The 19,659-nt window shown below is 38.8% G+C and overlaps 2 protein-coding genes across 3 annotated transcripts; both read left to right on the top strand.

The window, feature by feature from the left end:
* The first annotated feature begins 340 nt into the window (after positions 1-340).
* LOC122668466 (UPF0496 protein At1g20180-like) lies at positions 341-1,600 on the top strand. The gene has a single exon (XM_043865027.1). The coding sequence runs from the start codon at positions 341-343 to the stop codon at positions 1,598-1,600; it is 1,260 nt and encodes a 419-aa protein (XP_043720962.1).
* A 4,467-nt stretch (positions 1,601-6,067) lies between these two features.
* Positions 6,068-17,796, top strand: LOC122666970 (39S ribosomal protein L47, mitochondrial-like). Of its 2 annotated transcripts, none has more exons than XM_043863108.1 (4): positions 6,068-6,137; positions 6,682-7,105; positions 7,626-7,783; positions 17,465-17,796. In XM_043863108.1, exons 2-4 carry the CDS (start codon positions 6,916-6,918, stop codon positions 17,570-17,572), a joined length of 456 nt encoding a protein of 151 aa, XP_043719043.1. In that variant the 5' UTR covers positions 6,068-6,137; positions 6,682-6,915; the 3' UTR covers positions 17,573-17,796. The 2 variants fall into 2 exon arrangements, with proteins under 2 accessions (XP_043719043.1, XP_043719044.1); XM_043863109.1 differs by having other exon boundaries at positions 6,120-6,137; positions 6,892-7,105.
* The last annotated feature ends 1,863 nt before the right edge of the window (positions 17,797-19,659 follow it).

Consider the following 19,659-nt stretch of genomic DNA (forward strand, 5'->3'; position numbering starts at 1 on the left):
ACCGTATCGGATTCCTTCTTCTCTCCTTCAAATTCTCTGCAAGCAGAAAAGCTCTTGATCAAACAGAAAACGAAGACAACTGCCTTCCATGTATAGTTAGATCAGTTGGTTAATTCTTCTGCAAATTCTTCATTTTTCTTCCCTTACAAAATCTAATCTCAGAAGTATTAGCTATGTCGCCCAAGTTGAAATCTTCTCTAACATGGACTACAGGTGACTCCATTAAAACATTTCTATGCTTCAATTGTTTTATTCCTTTCATGGATTAATGGTTCTCAAACCTTTTCTGGGTACCCATTTGTTGGAGGAAAGGGCCTTCATTTTAATTAATTGATGCTTCATGGGTGATTTCTCAACTGAAATATGTAGATGTCTGCTAGCCCTTTTGGGTTTTGATTTCAGTTTTTTGGTTTTCTCAGGTGAGTCTTCAAGGGAACACCTCAATAACGTAAGCAGCAAGTTAAATATAAATGAGGAATATAAGGAAGCTTTCAGAACAAAATCTTACATAGAAATCTGGGGCAAAGTTCAATCCCAGATGAGAAGAACAACTGAAGATAAGCTCTCTTTATCTCCTTTTCCTTCTTACAAACACCTCTCTGATTACTTGCTTGAGCCTCAGCAAGAGATCCTAATCGACATGATTGGGAACTCCAATGTCCATCTCCATCGACTCCTAATCGATTACTTCGAATGCAGCTTAGAAGCAACCAAGATATGTGGATTGCTCCTTCAAAGCGTCGATCAAACACGTGCCGATTATCGAAGAATTCAAAGTATCATCAACCCGACAAACAGAGTATCAGACTTCAGAAATTACACAGATGACCAATGCAGAGTCATATTTGGAGAGCTCAATTCATTCTCAAAGGGTGAGAATCCACTCTCATGTTCTACTAGTCCACTACAATTCAGTTCAATCCATGATAGATATGGGTTGATGCTTGATCAACTAATGTTGACACATAAAAAGATTGCTAGGAGAGCAAAATTCATTAGCTTATCCAAGAAAGTTGCAGGATTGAGCCTTGGAATCGCTTGTGGTGCACTTGCAATTGCAATAATAGTCCTTGTGGTGCACAGCATTGTAGGACTTGCAGCTTCACCAGCCATATTCACTGTTTGTTTAGCTGGCTTGAAAAAGAGGATTAAGTCTGCTCGAATGGCGCTTAATTCGAGCACACTTGCCAGGCTTGGTGCACAGCTTGATGCAGCAGCTAAGGGGGTGTATATATTGAATAGGGATCTGGACACTATGAGTAGGCTTGTCATGAAGTTACATAATGAGATAGAGCACAGTAAGACTATTGCCAAGATGTGTGTGAAGAATCAGAAGAGGCAAATGTTGATTGAGGTGCTGAGGGATTTTAAAAGCAGTGAGTCCTGGTTCCTGGAGCAGCTAGGGGAGCTAGAAGATCATGTGTGCTTGTGTTTTCTAACCATCAACAGAGCTAGAAGGCTTGTTATACAGGAAATAATGGTGCAGCCACTGACCCATATAGAGCAACCTAATGATTCCAATCTTAATCATGATGAAGGCAATGATCATGATGATAACAGGTTAAGCAGCTTAGAGATTAGTTCCACGTTTCAACCGTGATTAAAATCTTCTATAATTAGTTGTAAGAATTCTATCATTTGTTCTATCATGATAAAGTAGGTATTATTATTTGAAAGATACAGAAGCAATTGCTTTGGAAGTGCCCATTAAGAATGAACAGGAAAAGGGGGAGAGGGGGGGGGGGGGGGGAGAGAGAATTTCAGTCTGGTTAATCTTTGTAATTTTGCTCATTTAAACCAAGGATTATGTGCTATGAGATTACAATTCAAATCAAATGAATTGGTGCAAGTCTTGCTTTTGCAGCATTCCAAGAGGGAAGGGTTCGAGAAAGTCCTATATAGTATTCCATCGGGATGGGAAAGATGCCTGACCATTTGCTTCACTTTTCCCATTCATAAGTCTTTTGGGATATTGTCTGGCATCGTGCAAAAAACGCTTGATGGTTGTCCTTGTTAACTATGGTTAAAATTGTGTGTATATTTCATTACAGAAAAGGGCATACCTAGTGCACGTGGCTCCTGCCATTGCGGGGTCTGGGGAGGGTCATAATGTAAGCAGCCTTACCCCTTGCTTTGGCTGTTTCCATACTTGAACCTGTGGTCACAATGGAGCAACCTTTACCGTTGCATCAAGGAACTGTCAGTATATTTCATTACAGAGATGAGAATAAATACATAAGAATGCCATCTAATATGTCAATATATAAACAAGAAAACCCAATACATGGAAAGAAAGATACAAGGAGTATTTACACAATATTACAATTAACACTCCCTCAAACTCAAGGTGGACCGGAGAAAACGGACTTGAGTTTGGAGACCAATGAACGAAAATGATCAGGATGATGCGGTTTGGTGAACATATCTACAACTTGATGCATTGATGAAACAAAAGGAAGAGTGAACACCACAAAACAAATGATGATGAACAAAATGAAGATACATGACATACATAACACATCTCAATATATTTAGTGCGTTCATGAAACACATCATTGTGAACAATTTGAGCAACATTCGTGTTGTCATGCAGACTCAACGAGAACCCAAACTCAGAGATGGTAGAAGTAAACTCGGCAAACCAAGCAAGGGTGGCTTGTTTAAAGCTGTATAAGGCATGTCATAAATGACACAACAAATGAGGGCGATGGGAATATTCCGGAGGTGGTTTCATGTACCGTTCTTCCTGAAAATCACCATTAAAGAAAACTTTTTTAACATCCATAAGAAAAAAAAGATCACTGACGGACAACTGCCACAACAATGAGAGTTTGAAAAGTGGTCAATCGAGTAACATGGGAAAAAGTTTCTTCATAGTCGATGTCATATTCTTGATTGTATCATCTCACAACTAAATGAGCATTTAACCTCTCAATTGATTCTATTGGATCGATTCTTGGTCTTGTACACCCACTTGCATCCAATTGCAGTTTTGTCAGTATGTAGATCAACCAAATCCCAAGTGCAAGTCTTATGAAGGGCATTAAGCTCATCTGCCATTGTTTTTCTGCTAGTAAAGATTAGTAGAAGCGTCACGGAAGGAGGTAGGTTCATGATGTGAAAGCATTGGAAATTCCCCATTGGATGTGCACAACCAGCTAAGATCAAATTTTATTGCAGGGTAGTTGTGGCAAACATATGAAGCACTTTAGGCCTTAAGGCTGTCAACTATGTCTGCACTTTTGAGTTTAAATCCCTTGGGCACATGGATACAATCTTGTAAAAGCCTCCCTTATCCAAGACCAACTTCAGCTAGATGATAGCCATACATAAAACATAAAGGAAATAAATAGTACAAAAGTTTGAGGAAAATTAATAAATTTTTTATCACAGCTATAATTAAAAATTAACCAATATCCCTGACTTTCATTTTCATTCAGTTACTGCTTATATACTCATGACATACAGAATTGCAAGCCCTTCATCGAGATCTTTCATATACCGAATGACAATTCAATCTTCATTAATTGCAGATCAAAACCAAAACTATTTACTGCACATCTGTTTCTTACCAACATTCTAGCTTTCCACAAATAGGGTTCTTCAATATACAGATCAAACATTTATCTCTGAATTGCATTGATGCTTCCAGTGGCAGCTTCTTGTGTTACAGAAAATATTTGAACAGCTAGCTGCAAATCTTGTTCCTCCCAGTTTATGTGCCTTGTGTGTCAGCAGGAGATTCCTCTCTTGTTTCTCTTTCCTGAGGTTCAAGAGATGGGCATGAGCGAAGGAATTGCAAGTTTGCAACACAAGGGGATGGACTACAGGAGACACAGCATAGAAGATCTGAGGAGACTAAGGCAACACAGTTCATGCGTTGTACAGTCTCCATGTATACATGAGAGATTGGGAAGGCTATTTTATTAATGTATATAATGAAGAATGAAACCTCTCCCAACTAAATGGGGTATGCTACATTACTTATTATATACACTAATAAAATAGCCTTCCCAGTGCTGATAAAAAAAGTGATGTTGAATCTCAAAACATTGAAGAGAGAGAGAGAGAGAGAGAGAGAGAGAGAGAGAGAGAGAGAGAGAGAAGTCACTGAATGTATTTATTTATTTACAAGCAAAGTCTCCAAATAATTCCTGAGACAGATTAGAAGATCAGAACATGAAACAACCATTGGCAGATTTGTGATGCGATGTAAGAAATGCAATTAACAGATTCTACCACCTTAGTTGTTTTACTTTGCAGATCCTCTCTGAGGACATCAATCTTCAGTCCTTCACTTCTGAACACACGTATTGAATTTCCATGAAGATTTCATAAAGGATGTCTAATCCCAACAACTCCTCTTGAAATTCCTGCCTAATGTACACAATATCAGTTATCTGTGACACCTAAAACCTTAACAAAAGAATAAAGAACATCCATGTAATTAGCTAAGAAGCATTCTGTTTCTTTGGGAAAGCATTAACCTTCACAGAAGCTCTATGTATTGTAATTCAGATGACAGATCCAAGATACAGACAAAAACTATGAAGGGAAAGTTAGAAAATAAAGAACTAACCCCTTCTGCATTCCAGGCCAAATAAGTGCAAGACTCAAAGTGTAGCTGAAAACTTGAAACACATCTGTATAGTACAAAATCCAGATCATGGATATTCAGCATTGCTAAAGTATTATCCTTAGGTATAGCAAGTAGGTAATCCAATACAAGTATGATTCACTTATAGTAAGTCCCTGCAACTCATTTAATCTCTGTGTTAGTATGATAAAGTCATTCTAAGTTTCACATATTTAGTTGATATTCCACGTTAGAATCTTCCTTGGAATACCTACTGTCTGTAACAACCATCCATACAAGAGAATGAGAGATCATCTACACTTTTACTTCCCCACACACCCATTTTGCCTATTTAATTAGATGAAGCTACTGAAAAATACTACTTCATGACTGCCTCAAGTTTCAAATTGGAGGTATCTAAGTCAGTGAAACACCCAGTTTGCCAAATTCAAAATTAAGCTACGTTTCGAATATCAGTTTCTACCCTTTTTGTTTCTTATAGTCCTACTTCCAACTATTACTAGGAAAACTAGAAAAAGCAGAATCGAATTCAACAGAGACACCCATTTTTTTTTGTTTAACTAGATCAAGCCACTGAAAATGATGCTTCATGACTGCACAATGCACATAGTTTCATGGGTTTTTTAGGTTCCTGACAGAAAATCAGCAGCAAGAACTAACTGTGTCAATCAAATTGGAGACACCCAAGTCGACAAAACACCCAATTCGTCAAATTTACAATCTAACCCAGGTTTTCAGTTTCATAAGGAGACCATGATGATGTTGTCAGCAAAACAACACAGCAGAATGACGATTTTGCAGAAGAAAACAAAGCGAAAGAGAAGTTAAGCACACAAGACAACTTACGTGGTTCACCCTTTATTTCTGTGAAGAAAAATGCAAACTCTCTCACGTATCTCTCAAAGAGATAACCACAATATATAAAAAAACACTAACCCAAGAAAGTACCAAACTGCCCCCAATCAACCCTACGGCGCTGATGTATGCACTGTTTGGCCCTTCTGGCGCTGAAAACACCACATTACTTCCTGGATTAGAACTGAGATCAGGCTTCATCAATAACAGATGTGATGACGAAAACCAAGAACCCGCAAAACTTGATCAAAGAAGAGAAACCGAAGTCTGGTTAACATGGCAACCCAATTGGGTGTACCCAAGTCAATGAAACACCCAATTTACAAAATTTACAAGTTAACCCAGCTTTTCAATTTCAGTTTCTGCCATTTTAGTTTCAGAAGAAGAAGACCCATGAAGATATATATTTGTTTTACATGATAATGAGAACCCACAAACCTTAATCAGAGAAGAAACAGAGGTCTGGTCAGGGTGGCAATTCCTGGGAAGAATAGGAGCATAGAAGAGGAAAGGGAAGAGTGGTGGTGGTAGACAATAGACAGTTGGTGCACAATCTGGACGAACCGGATCCGAACCGACCGACCCGACCGGAAAGAGCTGCTCGTATTCTATATTGCGGCAGTCTAACCTTGCCGTAACCTGAGTGTCGTACCTCTTCTACAAGCGGCTTGATCGTCTCAACGAGGTGAGCTCCGACACCCTTCTCTCATGCATTGTTTGCCTTTAGTTTACTTCACCGATGTTTGCGATTACAGTATATAACCGGAAGGCAATTTTTCTCTTGATTAAGTATGGCGCATTTTGTATCAATTACCCAATAATAGATACTCTATTCTCTTTGTTATAGCAAGCTTCTCTGTTCTTCTCTTGTAATGGCGATTGCCCATTAATCAATGATCTCTATAGTTTGTTGTAATAACAACCGCCATTTTAATGATGAACTCGTACTCCACGTATATTTGTGATTACTGTTATCGGACATAACTTTTTAATTATTGAATTTGACCCATTTGAAAAAATTGCCCAATCATTTTCTTTTTGTGCTGATTCTAAAGCCCCAGCACCTTCATTTATTTGAACCATCTGTGTTTGTCTTCTCTTGGGTTTTCTGTCGAACAGCTTCCAGCGACTCCTGTGCGGTCCTTCTATCAATAAGTTCAACATCTCTCTCTCTTGTGTTTTGGATTTTTTTATTCCAGATGGTTTAGTGTTAAATTTTATCATTTGAGAGTGCTGGATGATATGTTTGATTCAGGTTAAATTTGGGTATGACCAGTGCTTCCTGTCTGGTTTATGACTTTATGTATGGGACTCTTTCCTGCTTGGAATAAGTTTTAACTAGATTGTATAATGTTGAAATGCCCATTCTTGGTTTCTGTGGCATATAATTTTAAAATTGAAGTAGAGTAGGTTTGATAATTTACTTGTTTCATGAAAAGGTTGAACAGAATATTGTTATCAGCATGTTTAGGACAATTTTTTTGGGGAGGACACTCTTGGCTGCAGCCAAGTCGGAAGCTTCTGCTGCGGGTGTTGCAGTCAAGTCAGAAGCTTCTGCTGCAGCTGCTTCTTCTGCTAGAACATCATACAATCCTTTGGAGGAATTCTTTGAGGCAGATAGAAGTCAAGATGATGACAAACCGGTTGTTTATGGTACCGTTTCTTCTCTCTCCAGCATATTATTCCATTTTTAAATCCTACATTGGTATCATTTTGGTGTACTTAACACTAATCTTGGTCTTAAAATACTAAGGTACTTAAATGTGACATGCACCATACAAGGAAAGGCCTTTCTCTTTGTCTAAAAGAGAAAACAAGCAAGGATGCCAATGCTTTATTTGTTTGGGCCTTTCTCTTTGTGCTTTAATTCTGCATATTGGGTTTAACTTAACCTTTGTTTGACTTGGAAGGTAATTGGGGAAAAACATGATTGGATTTTAATTTCTTGAACTTTCTTTTTCCCCTTCTAAGTGATATTCTGACAATTGGAGGCTCAGATTAATGGTCAAGTTGCCATATTTCTCCTCAATATCATGCATTGGAAATTTCCTATCATCTATTGCATTGATTCTTATGTGCATTACATGTGAGCCTGGATTCAACAACTTTGAATGTCATTATAACTGGAAATAGAGTTTCCATAGCTCTTTTTTCATATTCCTATCTTGTTCAGGTCGCAGTTGGAAGGCTTCTGAATTGCGTCTTAAGTCTTGGGATGATCTTAACAAGCTATGGTATGTGCTGTTGAAGGAGAAGAACATGCTTATGACTCAACGTCAAATGCTTCATGCACAGAATCTCCGATTTCCAAATCCAGAACGTCTCCCCAAGGTACAACTCACCTTCTTTTGGCGGTCACCTGATGCAATAATAATTCTTGCTGCCCTAACCTTTTCTTAGAAATTGTTCTCTCTTCTCTCTTGTGGCAGAGAGGCAATGCTGCAATTTTTTGCAAAGAAGAGGGGATGGGGTAGGGGGGACCTACAGAAAAATTATACACATACTATACAAGTGGATATCTAACCCCCCCAAGGCCCTATGCATGGGGCATGGGCTGTCTCACTCATGCATAAGTTGGCGGTAGAAACTAATCAGCTGCCTAGGTTTGACTAGTCAATGACTTACGCTGAGTTACTGTGGCTGACATGCAAATTTAGGAGTTTACCATGTGGACCTAATGCAGTTCAGGATTCTAGAATGAATCTATAAAGAAGAAGTACAACCAAGATCACTTAGAAATTGATAATAACAGAATAGGACAGAATTGTTAGCTTATAGGGGAGTTAAATATTTCATAATCCAACAGTCAGATTGTTTCATGAATCTGGTCGAATCAGGGTTTACAAACCCAGAATCAGAATCCGGATCAGTCCTGGCCGATTCCGATCCGATTCTGATTCAGATTGGCCTAGATCGGTTTGAATCGGTCCACTTTGTATCAATTGTAAATCGGTTGTGAATCAGTTTTTAAAAAAAAATTCAACGTCCCTTCCCCTACCAGCCACCTCCATGCTCCGTCTCCCATTGTCCCTCCACCACCTGGAGTCCCTGTCCGTACTCTGTCTTCACCCCACCCTCCATCTCCCTCTCCCTCTCGGCCTCCCTCACTTGGCTTTCCCCGCTCGTGGTCCCACACTCCCCTCTCTCCCTTTCCCCTCCCCCTCACACTGCACACCTGCCCTCCACTGCCCTGCCTCTTCCATTGCCCCTGCCCCTTGCAGCTTTCCTGCCTGGCCCCTCCCTCGTTGTCTCCAACACATTGTGACTTGGGTGTCATCCGCTATGGCGCTGACCTGATCATCCCCGACCGTTACATTCCTCAATCTAATGCTAGTGTTATTCTAGATCCTTCTGGCATAACCGATCCATCCTAAATCAGCCCACAAAAGAAATCTCGATCACCTGAGACGACTTTGAAGGATAAGTTAGGAATGATCAAAATTGTTTGACCCCTCTGTAGCATTGGATTCTTTGTGAAACTGCCTGTGACGATTCCATAAACTGTACCTGAGTCGTTGCTGACGGAGAGAGTAGAGGCTGAACCGAGGCCAAGGGACACCAAAGGAAAGACGAAGGCAGTGAAGAAGATGGCTACGATCACAAAGGGAGGGATTCTCGTCATCTGACTGAGTGGGTTCTAATGGCCGTCGCTGCTTTGTTTTCTTCTTCATTGGCGGATAGTCTATCTACCTTCCTCTCCTCCTCCTCCTACCGTTGCAACCCCCCACAGCTCCTCCCCTGCCCACCCTAAAACGACCCCAATATCCCTGCCCTCTCTCTCTCTCCCCCTCCTTCTGCAACACCCCCTCCCTCTCCCACAGTCCGACTCTTCCTTTGGAAGTTTTTTTTTAATCGTGATACACTGGCCATGTGTCTTACATGCATCGATTGGTATAGTCATCCAATCTGAGACCAATACAGTTAAGCCCGCTTTGGCTTGGGAGGAATCAGGATGAGCCTCGGTCGATTCCGATCCAATCTGATTTTTAAAATGTTGGATCGAGTGTAAGGGTGTATTGGATATATCAATTGATATGTGAACCTTCAAAATCAGATTAAAATTTCTAGTTCATTCCAACCTGTCTAAGGTTCAAGCAAGTAAGAACTAAGACCTGAGAAATTATTGCAAGTATGGATCTTCAGATATGAGGAGCTGGTTAGATTTGGTGTAAACAGAATTCGGAAGTCAAATTTTAAGACTGAAAACAATCTTTCAGTAGAGATAGTTATTCAGTATAAAAGGGAAGGAAGAGGGCACTAAAGAAGTAAGATGAGAGGAAGAAGGATTAAGGAATTAAGGAATTAAGGAGAAATAGCACCTAAATGTGCTGAAGGTTAGAATTAAAAGAAGTATAGAACTGGGAAGGAGATCAGATCTGAAATACTAATCCTGTGTGTACAGCTCAATAGCTCCAAAACTCGTACTCTTTACTTGAACCATGTCTAACTGATCAAGGTGTATACTTATATATAGCCTTTTGAAATTCCTAATTAGACTAGGATCCTAATCACTCCTGTTACGATATCAGAAGTAGTTGAAACCAGTACCTGTGCAGAGAAATATGGAAGCGGAGGAGGAGTAAGGATAAAACCCATAAGAGATCAATTAACAGTATTTACCCTGAGAGAAACAAAACATTTATAATATATCCGTTGCACTACTGCCAAGGTCGAAACCTGGTATTTTTCCAGGCCAACTCGAAACCTTGGTTCGAGGCCCAAAAAGTGGGATTTTCCCTGATTTTATCTGTGCTGCCTATTTATGACATTTTAAACCTGATCCATGAATTAGTTTCACAAAAAGAGCACTCAAAATGATGGTACTTGTGGTTTTGACCCAAGTTTGCTAGTATATACTGTTCTTGGAAATGATATCGAACCAGGTTTGTCACACTTATTTATGCTAAATATCATTTAAGTAAATGGTTTTATTTAAGATATTATTCATAAATAAGCAAATACCCCCTATTTGAATCCAATAAAAATAGTTAAAAAATCAAATTCCAAAAGGATAAAAAGTCCATAGTTGTCAAGGCATCGCCTAGGTGACTATTCCCTTGGCATCTAGGCGCCTTGAGAACTAGTATTGCCTTGGTCGACGTTTTGTTCACCTTGTGTCCAGACCCCCTCCAACGCATTGGTTCGCCTAGACGCCATGACAACTATGAAAAAGTGAACCCCCCCAGTTTAAGAACAAAAACTGGATTTTCAGTGATAGGTTAAATTTTCAACTTTCAAATGCTGGGGTTTTCACAAATCTAAAAATTCGAAACTTAATAGTATACAACTTCTACAAATGGCTCACAATGCTGCATCTCTTTCGAGACCTGGACCCGTTATCATGACTTCTGCTCGTTGCATACCTTAATCCACTGTACGAATAGCATTTCCTGCTGCGGATTTTTTTTTTAATGTCTAGAAATTTACTTCCACTTAGGGTGATTTTAGACAGCTTTCGCGCATACCAAATAAAGTTTGCATCTCAAAAAAAAAAAAACAAAAAAATTGCATAGGACTATGTTTTCCTATTGCATTTCATGGGTTGCATTGGCTTGTGTTTCCCTTTGCATCTCAAAAAAACCATTTGCATAGAGGACAGTGTTTTCCCATGGCATTTCATATGTTGCATAGGTCTATGTTTCCCTTTGCATCAATATAAATCAGATTTAAGCAATCTTGGATTTGTTTTGGTAGAGAAGATTGCTTAAATCTGATTTATATTGAAGGAGTTATGTTCCGATCAAACCTCATTTAGTGTGTGCTAATGTTGTTTAAAATCGCCATGAATAGAAATAAATTTTAGTCACCAAAACAAAAGATTATTTTGTCTCTCTTTTGGTTTTTAGAAATGTTTTATTATATTAAGATTTATAGAATTTTCAGATTTAAGAAAAACCCAAACATTTGAAAGTTGAAAATTGCACCTGCCGCCTAAAATCCAATTTTTGTTCTTGAACTGGAGGGTTGACTTTTAATCCTTTTGGAATTTTATTTTATAACAATTTTTATTGCATTCAAATATGAGTATTTTCTTATTTATGAATAATATCTTAAGTAAATGAAATAACAAATATAAAAACATTTACTTAAATGATGTTTGGCATAAATAAGTGTCAAACCTGGTTCGATACCATTTCAAGCTCATGTTTCGTCAAGTTTCGATGGGGATAAGTGAATTTATATAGTTGGTTAACTCAGGTTCAGGTCGAAACTTGCAAAACATCCAAAATTAATCGAAACCAGGTACAAAGTCGTATCGCACCTGGGTTTTGTCTCGGTTTCTTGCGAAACGGAGATAAAACCATGCTTACAATCATTCCATTTAGAGTTTCCTTGACTTGGCCCTACAGAGTGTGATTAGAGATGGCCTGCATACTCTTGATTATTAGGATCAGCTTCCACTCCTTTTGAAGAGATTATAAATCCAAGGAATATCACCCTGGGCAGCATGAAGGAACACTTCTTAAGGTTAATGTAGAAAATTTCATTGCATAGTACTCTCAAGACATGTTTTAAGTGATCAATATGGTCGTTTGGACGCTTGTTGTAAATCAAAATATCGTCAAAGTAAACAACCAAAAAGCAACCAATAAAGGGACAAAGTACTTGTGTCATGATCCTCATGAAAGTGTTAGGTGCATTGACCAAAAGGTATGTTTCTCCACTCGAATAGTCCATCCTCGGTCTTAAAGGCGGTCTTCTCATCTCCTGGCTGAATACGAATTTGATGATAGTCACTCCTAAGGTCCAATTTTGAGAAGACCTTAGCTCTAGATAGCATGTCTAACATATCATCAAGCCGTGGAATAGGGAATTTGTACTTGACGATGATCTTGCTGTCCACACACTTACGCTATGAGCCGTCCTTAGGTGTAAGCAAGACTGGTACTGCACACGGGCTTAAGCTTTCTTGAATGAACCCCTTTCGTAGCAAGTCATCTACTTTTTGTTGTAACCCCTTGTGGTCCGTAGGGCTGAGGTGGTAAGCTGGTAAATTTGGTAACACTAAGCCAGGCACCAAGTCAATAGCATGTTGCATGTCACACATGGGCGGCAACTCATCTGGTAGCTTTCAATCTGAAAAGTGGAAAATCAGGTCAGTAATTGGCTTGGAAAGCTTGACCTCTGCTTGAGGAGTCACTTCCTTAGTAACAAGAGCCAAAATAAGTCCCGAATCCTGATTAGACTTGATAAACTCCTTCCGTGTGATAGTCACCACCTTCTTTCCATCATCAATATCCTTAGGATTAGTTCTCTATGGCTTATGCTTGACTTCTTCAGGTAGGACATTGTGTGCGTCCTGTTGAACTGGAACACACACTGATTCTTTATACCTCCCACCATCAGATCATTGTCATATAACCATGGCCATCTGATTGGTACATCTATCAGCTTCATAGGCACAATATCACACCGCACTTCTTCCTCATAACGATGGAGCTTTAAAACCACTGAACACCTTTGATTTACATCCAATGTACTGCCATGAAGAAGAGAGAACCTTATATGGTTGTGAGTGTTTTTTATTTTGTAATTTTGCTTTCTCCTCAAAAGCCTTAGAAGTCACATTGATGCAGCTTCCAACTATCTATGATCACTTGCGCTGGTTTATTTCCTGAATGCATATGAGTGTAGAAGATGCTGAAAGCTACTAGAATGGGGCTAACCACGTGAACACCATAGGATTCCTCCTCATTTGCATCATCATCATCATCATTAACATCACCAGCATTTTCTTCATCATCAAGTGGATAGGGAAATAAGTCATCATCATCAGCGTCTTCCACCACATTAGCAATTGCATTGACTCCCGGTGAAGTGTGTCTAGGTCATGGAAAATTTTCCATTTCTCCCCGGCTTGAAACCCATATCTTCTCACTGCGGATGTCAGCAGTTCTTTTGCATGCATAGCCTTCTCAAAGCAATTCTGGAGACTGAACATCTGTAATGCCAATTGCCTTGTTGATATCAGGCTTCAATCCCAATATAAACTGGGATAATAATTGTATATCATCTTCTTCAATGTCTGTATAAGCAGAAACAGAATCAAACTTTTAGGCATATTCAACTACTGATGAATTCCCTTGACGAAGGGAGTTCAATTGATCTTGCAGTCAACCTCTGTATTTCGGGTAAATATTTCTCCTTCAGTTTTTCTTTCATTCCCTCATACGTAGTGGGTGCTTTGCCATGACTCTGAAGCTTCCTTTCATAAGTCCACCATTCACGTGCTGCACCAATCAATTCTTCCTTGTTTCAAAGACTTCAAACCAGTCAAAATAGTCTAAGCTTGCCAACCAGTCATAGAATACCTGTGAATCATGTCGTCCACTATACTCTTGCAGTTTTAGTTTTTTTTTTTTTTTTGGATAGGTAGGGCCCGAAGGAGAGTTGAACTCGTGACCTCTTAAGTGTGAGGTGTTGATCTTTGCCAACTGAGCTAACCCCTTGGGGTTTGCAGTTCTAGCTTGGACTTCTGTGTATCATACTATCATCTAAGCGCCTTTGGGGTGCACAAGTACCACCATTAACATATGCACACATGTGGTCTTCAAAAGTTGTTTGGGGTGTGTAAACCTTCTGTGGACCTCTATCCATGAACCTTTCAGTATGGTTATGAGCCATAGACTGTGTTGGTTGTCTTGCCTCACCTTCAGGAGGTGCAGAACTGCCGTGGATAGGAGTAGTAATTCTGTTCTCTACTGCAGTTAGTCGATCAGCAGTGCTTCTTTGGTTGTTAGTCAGTTGTAACATCTCCACTATCCTATTGTAAGGATCATTGGTCTGTAAAAAAGTGAGTGAATAGCCAGCTGAGTTCTTGAGCTGTTCTCTGCCATAGCTCTGATACCACTTAATTTGGTTTTGATTTAGAAGTTAAAACCAGTACTAAAACAGGATCGATACAGAGTATAATTTCCAGAACTAAGAGAACCTCATAAAACACAATTAACAAATCAGATTAGCATATAGGGTTGGTCGAGTGGTCCTCTTTATGAGTAGAAGCAATCCTAAAATCTCAGCTGGATCCAGTGGTCAGATCTGCTGATGTGGACAAGTCCTAGTGGAACTAGGATAGGTCAAAACCAGTCAAATTAAGAGTTGAATGACTGGTCAGAATACAGAGTTAAAATGACCAACAGAAAATCAATTTGTGATATTGAATTCAGACATAACAGACCAATGATCCTATTTGAAGTAGGACTACAGAATTTGTGCAGCAGATACAGAAACCGAGACTGGAATACTAATTAGAACATTGTCAATAATAGTTTCCTGAAGTCAGAATCGAAATCAGGTCTATAGAACCTTGATTTGCAGCATTCCTAGAGAGAACAGGAATGCTAATATCGCATGAACAAAATTGAAACAGAATGCAGAGAAAGGGGAACAAAATAGATACCTTAAGAAGAGTCAAAACAAAGAACAGCAGTATATCGCATGAACAAAATTGAAACAGAATGCAGAGAATAGGGGAACAAAATAGATAACTTAAGAAGAGTCAAAACAAAGAGCAGCAGTACCTGGGCTTCCCACCGCAAGGTATTAATTAGGTTCACCACCAATCACACCCTGATTCACCACAAGGAAGACATACCACGATAGGCAGCGGAGACAAGCTTTTTCAATCATCAAAATCATGAGCTAATGAGTCCCAATTCCTTTATTTATAAAAACTGCAAAGCAGAGTTGGAGTCAAGCTAGGGAACCCCCTAGCCGACTACTCCCTTACAACTTGGCCAATCCTTTTTAAAATTTAATAGCTTTTAATATTGATGTGGACCCAAAAATAATAAAAAGAAAAGAAACAAACATCCACTAAAACTGGACCAATTGAACCAGTGGTTCAACCGGGACTAGCTTAAAACACTTAAAACAAAAGGAAACAACTTAAAAACAAAGTGGACCCAAGCTTTTAAAATAGACTGGGCCATGGTAGGACTGAATTATCTTGGACTTCCTATGCTGGTAGGTCTTCAATTCTGCATCACGAATACACCCAATATCAGAAGGAATCAGATCTGAAACAGGAGAAGAATACTCCCATGAACAGATGGAATCAGATCAAGGCACCTCCACAGGGAAGAATGGCTTAAGATTGAACAAGAACAAGTAGCAACTGCAGGTAACCAGATCATCAGAATAAATAAAACATATCAAATCAGATCTATCAAGAATAGTAGCTGCAGGTAACAATAACAGATCAAGATAGAAAATGCAATCGCAGGATCAGAGCAGCAATAGATCATAGAAAATTATAGTTGCAGGAAGTAAAAAGGCAGCACAACCCCATAAATAGGAGAAATTCCATATCTCTCAATCCACTGATCTGATTTCCTTCGAACTCCAATTTGAAGCATGGTCGAAACCAGGTACAAAGTTGTATTACTCTTGGGTTTCGTCTCGGTTTCTTGTGAAACCGAGATAAAACCATGTCAATCCATTTAGAGTTTCTTTGACTTGGCCCTACAGAGAGTGGTTAGAGAAGGCCGGCATATTATTGACTTGATGGAAGATACAACCTTAAAAGAATGGTGGAATAGGATGATTGAAACTTATTCCCCTTCTCACCGTGCCTCCCCCCCACCTTCCCCTAAATAAAAAAAACGCTGTGGGCTGCTGCTCTTTTTCACTTTTTTTGTGGGAGTTGGAGAGGAGTGGGAGGTGGGTATCGGGCACAAGTTATGATATCCGATCAAGCAGGTTGGGATGGGTTTGAGCAAAATTTGGAATGCAGGAGACAAGGAGTTACTTGTTTATTCTTCTCACCTCCTCTTAATTTCAGAAAGTTGGGTCTGCAGCAACCATCAGGTTTTCGATCAGAATATGAAATAGAAGTGCCTTTGGGAGTGGTTAATCTTTAGGGGTTCACACATAGAAAGATTGGTTTTATAATTTGGACTCTTTGTTAAGAGAGAGTCATTATACATTTTAGGTAAATGTTGGGTAACTGAGAGTTAAAAATATCTCATATAAGTTTTCTCTTACTTGTGAATTCAACTGAAGAAAAATCTTAATCTCTTCACCTTCACTCACTTGTGGTGATGCTGCCATGGTTCGAGGAATCGGACTCGGTGATGAACCAGAATTGGGTTGCTAATTCCAGTTGAACCTGATCGGAATCGGCTGGGTGAGATTCCGATTCCAGCCAATTCGTACTGGATTTCTAAGGTTCAGTCTGATTCCGCTGAATCGGAATCGACAGAGGCTAATCCCGTTGCCAATATTTTAGAATTTCTGCCTACTTGAACCTTGGATGCTGCAGTCTTCTATACGTAGAAAGAGCCATGCAGTTGGCCTTACTTTGTTCACAGTTCAGATTCCTTGCTAGCACAGAGACATTATAAATCTTAGTTCTTGTTGGGTAACTCGGAATGGAAAAAGAGTTCCAACTCTAACACAACCTATTTAAAATTGTCTGGGTCATCCTAGTAACTCTACAGTAAAAATAACCTTGTGCTCCACCTCCACTCTCTTGTTGGTTGAAGCAGTCTTTAGAGCTGCATAAATTGGAGCATGAAATTCTCAGGCCTGAGGAGGAAGGAAACTGGAAAGATGAAATGATTGACCTCATTTTTCTACCTTTTTTTTCCCTCTTAAAAGCACTTGATACCTAGTTGTTACTGTTGCACTTTAGTACATGGAAAAGTCAGGAGCTTGAGGATCTTCTCTGGCATCCAGGGCCCTGGAACCTGTATTTCCTCGTGGGTTTGTGTAATGAGGGGGTGTTTGAAATTCTTGAATATTTTCTTGGATTCCTTCTTCTGTCATATCCATTCTTGCAAGGTGGTAGCCAAAAGTTTAATCAAAATACAATTGTGAGGATTATTGAATGCATCTTATTTTCTATGTTATTCCTTAAACTTCATATAGATTAATTCATTTATTTTTTTCCCCTACAAATATTATACTAATTTTCAGAGTGATGACTGTTTCATGCTCGATGAACTACTCGCATATGAATTATTTATTTTTCCTTATGTAGTTACATTGAATTCTTATTGAAATATACAGGTGAGGAAGTCAATGTGTCGAATCAAACACGTACTTACAGAGAGAGCCATTGAAGACCCTGATCCTAGGAGGTCTGCCGAGATGAAGAGGATGATAAATGCTTTATGATGTCTTTGGATTTTCACGTTCTCTTTCTCTTTTCTGCAACTTTTCAAACAATTAGACTTTGTTGTAGTGCCAATCCTGTCAGTTGTGATAAATACTAAAGTATTCGAGTCTAACAGAGCCAGTGGTGTAGTCTTTTGGTTTGTGTGCTAGTTCATGAAGGAACTGAGACTTCTACTGTGTTCATTGAAGCCAAGGTAGGACAAATTGTCGAACCAGTAATTTTCTTACCAAGGCTACCCAATACTTGGGATGAACATTATACAACTTGTCAAACTTAATTTTTTTGATATACTTGGAAGTATCTAGTAAAACCATAGTTTGGTACACATTATACAATTTGTAGGAGAAGGCATTTTTCATCCTTTTTCGTTCTGGTTGCTACTTTCATTGAGTTATATGGAAAAGAGAATTCTCAATTGTAGAATAAAGTTTTATTCCCTAATGTTTGTTGTTCAAATGCTGATGTTGATAAATGTGACAGATATAAAAGGTAATGGCCTATCTACCATCCAGGGATTCACAATCTATCCAATAGTCAGAATAACCTAGTCAAAACTTTATAAAAGAACTAAGGAAAGAGAATAGAGTCTTGATTCTCAGCAATCTTCCCCCTCACCTTACCTGTTCTGGCCTTCATAGCCAAATGATGAGCTACTAGAACTAACAATCTATCCTTCTTAAACAATATTACCGATCGACTTAATATCTTTAACTAAAACATTCACATCATAAGAATAAAAAATAACTGCAATGACCACCCAGATTCTGGCCTCTTACTGAGCCAGTCTCTAACTATGACAATTCATGCACACCTACAATCTTATCTTCTTTACTGTACATACCTTATATACTTAAGATAGGATTCTTGACTGTTCATACCATGTAAGATAGGATTAGATAACTATACAATGTTGTATAAATATTGCCTTCTCCATTCAATGAAATCAAGGTGCGATTGCATCTTCAAACACAATCTTAATACAATCAGTTAGCTCCTTACAATCTGTCCATGCTTCACCCTTTCCATCCTAGTTCCAACGCACCTTGCAGTCCTTGTTGCACCCCCTGATTTTTCCTTCTTGACACATCCGGTAATACCATAATCGGCAAAAGCCATAATAAACTGTTAGTCGAAAAAACAAATGACTAAAACCCACCCCAGAAACTTCTATTAGGGGCGATCCCCATAACATAAAACATTGATATTCCTTAAAGAAGAGGGGTTAGGATGTTGATTTTGGAAGATACAATGATTTTGATGCAACCAAATAAAATAGAAAGTAATAGTAGCCACAGATAGAATTACCACCTTATCCTGTTTAGACCAAGGTCTTAAAAAGGATGAAATCAATAAGGAACTTGAAGGTCCTAAAGGCCAATTATATATCTTAGAGAAGATCACAAAATAGAAGAAGATACCAATCAGATTCCACTTCATTACTACAAAAAACACATCTAGAATCAATATTCAAGAAATGAGAGAGTTTCTTCATGGTTTTAAGCCCTCCAATTAAATTAAAACTTTCCAAAGGAAGATCTTGAATTAGGGATGAATGCTGAACTTCCACCTAAAATTCCATACCTTACTGTTCTCTCTCATAGCATCCACATTTCCACATGAATGGGATAACAAAACCGGTGCAACTTTAGCAGTGAAAGACCTAGATTTTGTCAAAGGATAGATCCAAATTCATGATGAGCAATATGACTTGTTGGAATTTTAGGCTGTGTTTGGTATGCATTCTAAGTCGATTTTGCATTCTCGAAAGATAAAAACAACTATTTTTATCATTTGAGAATGCGAAATCAACTTGGAATGCATTCCAAGAATGCATACTAATCACTGCCTTGATTAAGATTTTGATTTCATTCTTCATTAATATGAATCAGTTTATAAACTCTAGAGAACATTCTATTGGAAGTTATATTCAGAGGCATAGAGTAACCTTCAAGATATGGAATCTAAAGATCCTCCCAAATAGATATGCTCCTACCATCTCCTATCTTCCAACAGACCATCTGTTTAAGGAGAAGAAGAACTTTTTAATACTAGACCAAATACAAGAAACATTCTTTTGAAGAGATAA

Source organism: Telopea speciosissima, chromosome 7, assembly GCF_018873765.1.
Source record: "Telopea speciosissima isolate NSW1024214 ecotype Mountain lineage chromosome 7, Tspe_v1, whole genome shotgun sequence".
Classification (NCBI taxonomy): domain Eukaryota; kingdom Viridiplantae; phylum Streptophyta; class Magnoliopsida; order Proteales; family Proteaceae; genus Telopea; species Telopea speciosissima.

Excerpts from the sequence above, each read along its gene's own strand:
- LOC122668466 (XM_043865027.1), top strand. The coding sequence starts at position 341 with ATGGGTGATTTCTCAACTGAAATATGTAGATGTCTGCTAGCCCTTTTG.
- LOC122666970 (XM_043863108.1), top strand. The coding sequence starts at position 6,916 with ATGTTTAGGACAATTTTTTTGGGGAGGACACTCTTGGCTGCAGCCAAG. Across the intron at positions 7,106-7,625 it reads TGACAAACCGGTTGTTTATG|GTCGCAGTTGGAAGGCTTCT; the intron begins GTACCGTTTCTT and ends TATCTTGTTCAG. Across the intron at positions 7,784-17,464 it reads ATCCAGAACGTCTCCCCAAG|GTGAGGAAGTCAATGTGTCG; the intron begins GTACAACTCACC and ends TGAAATATACAG.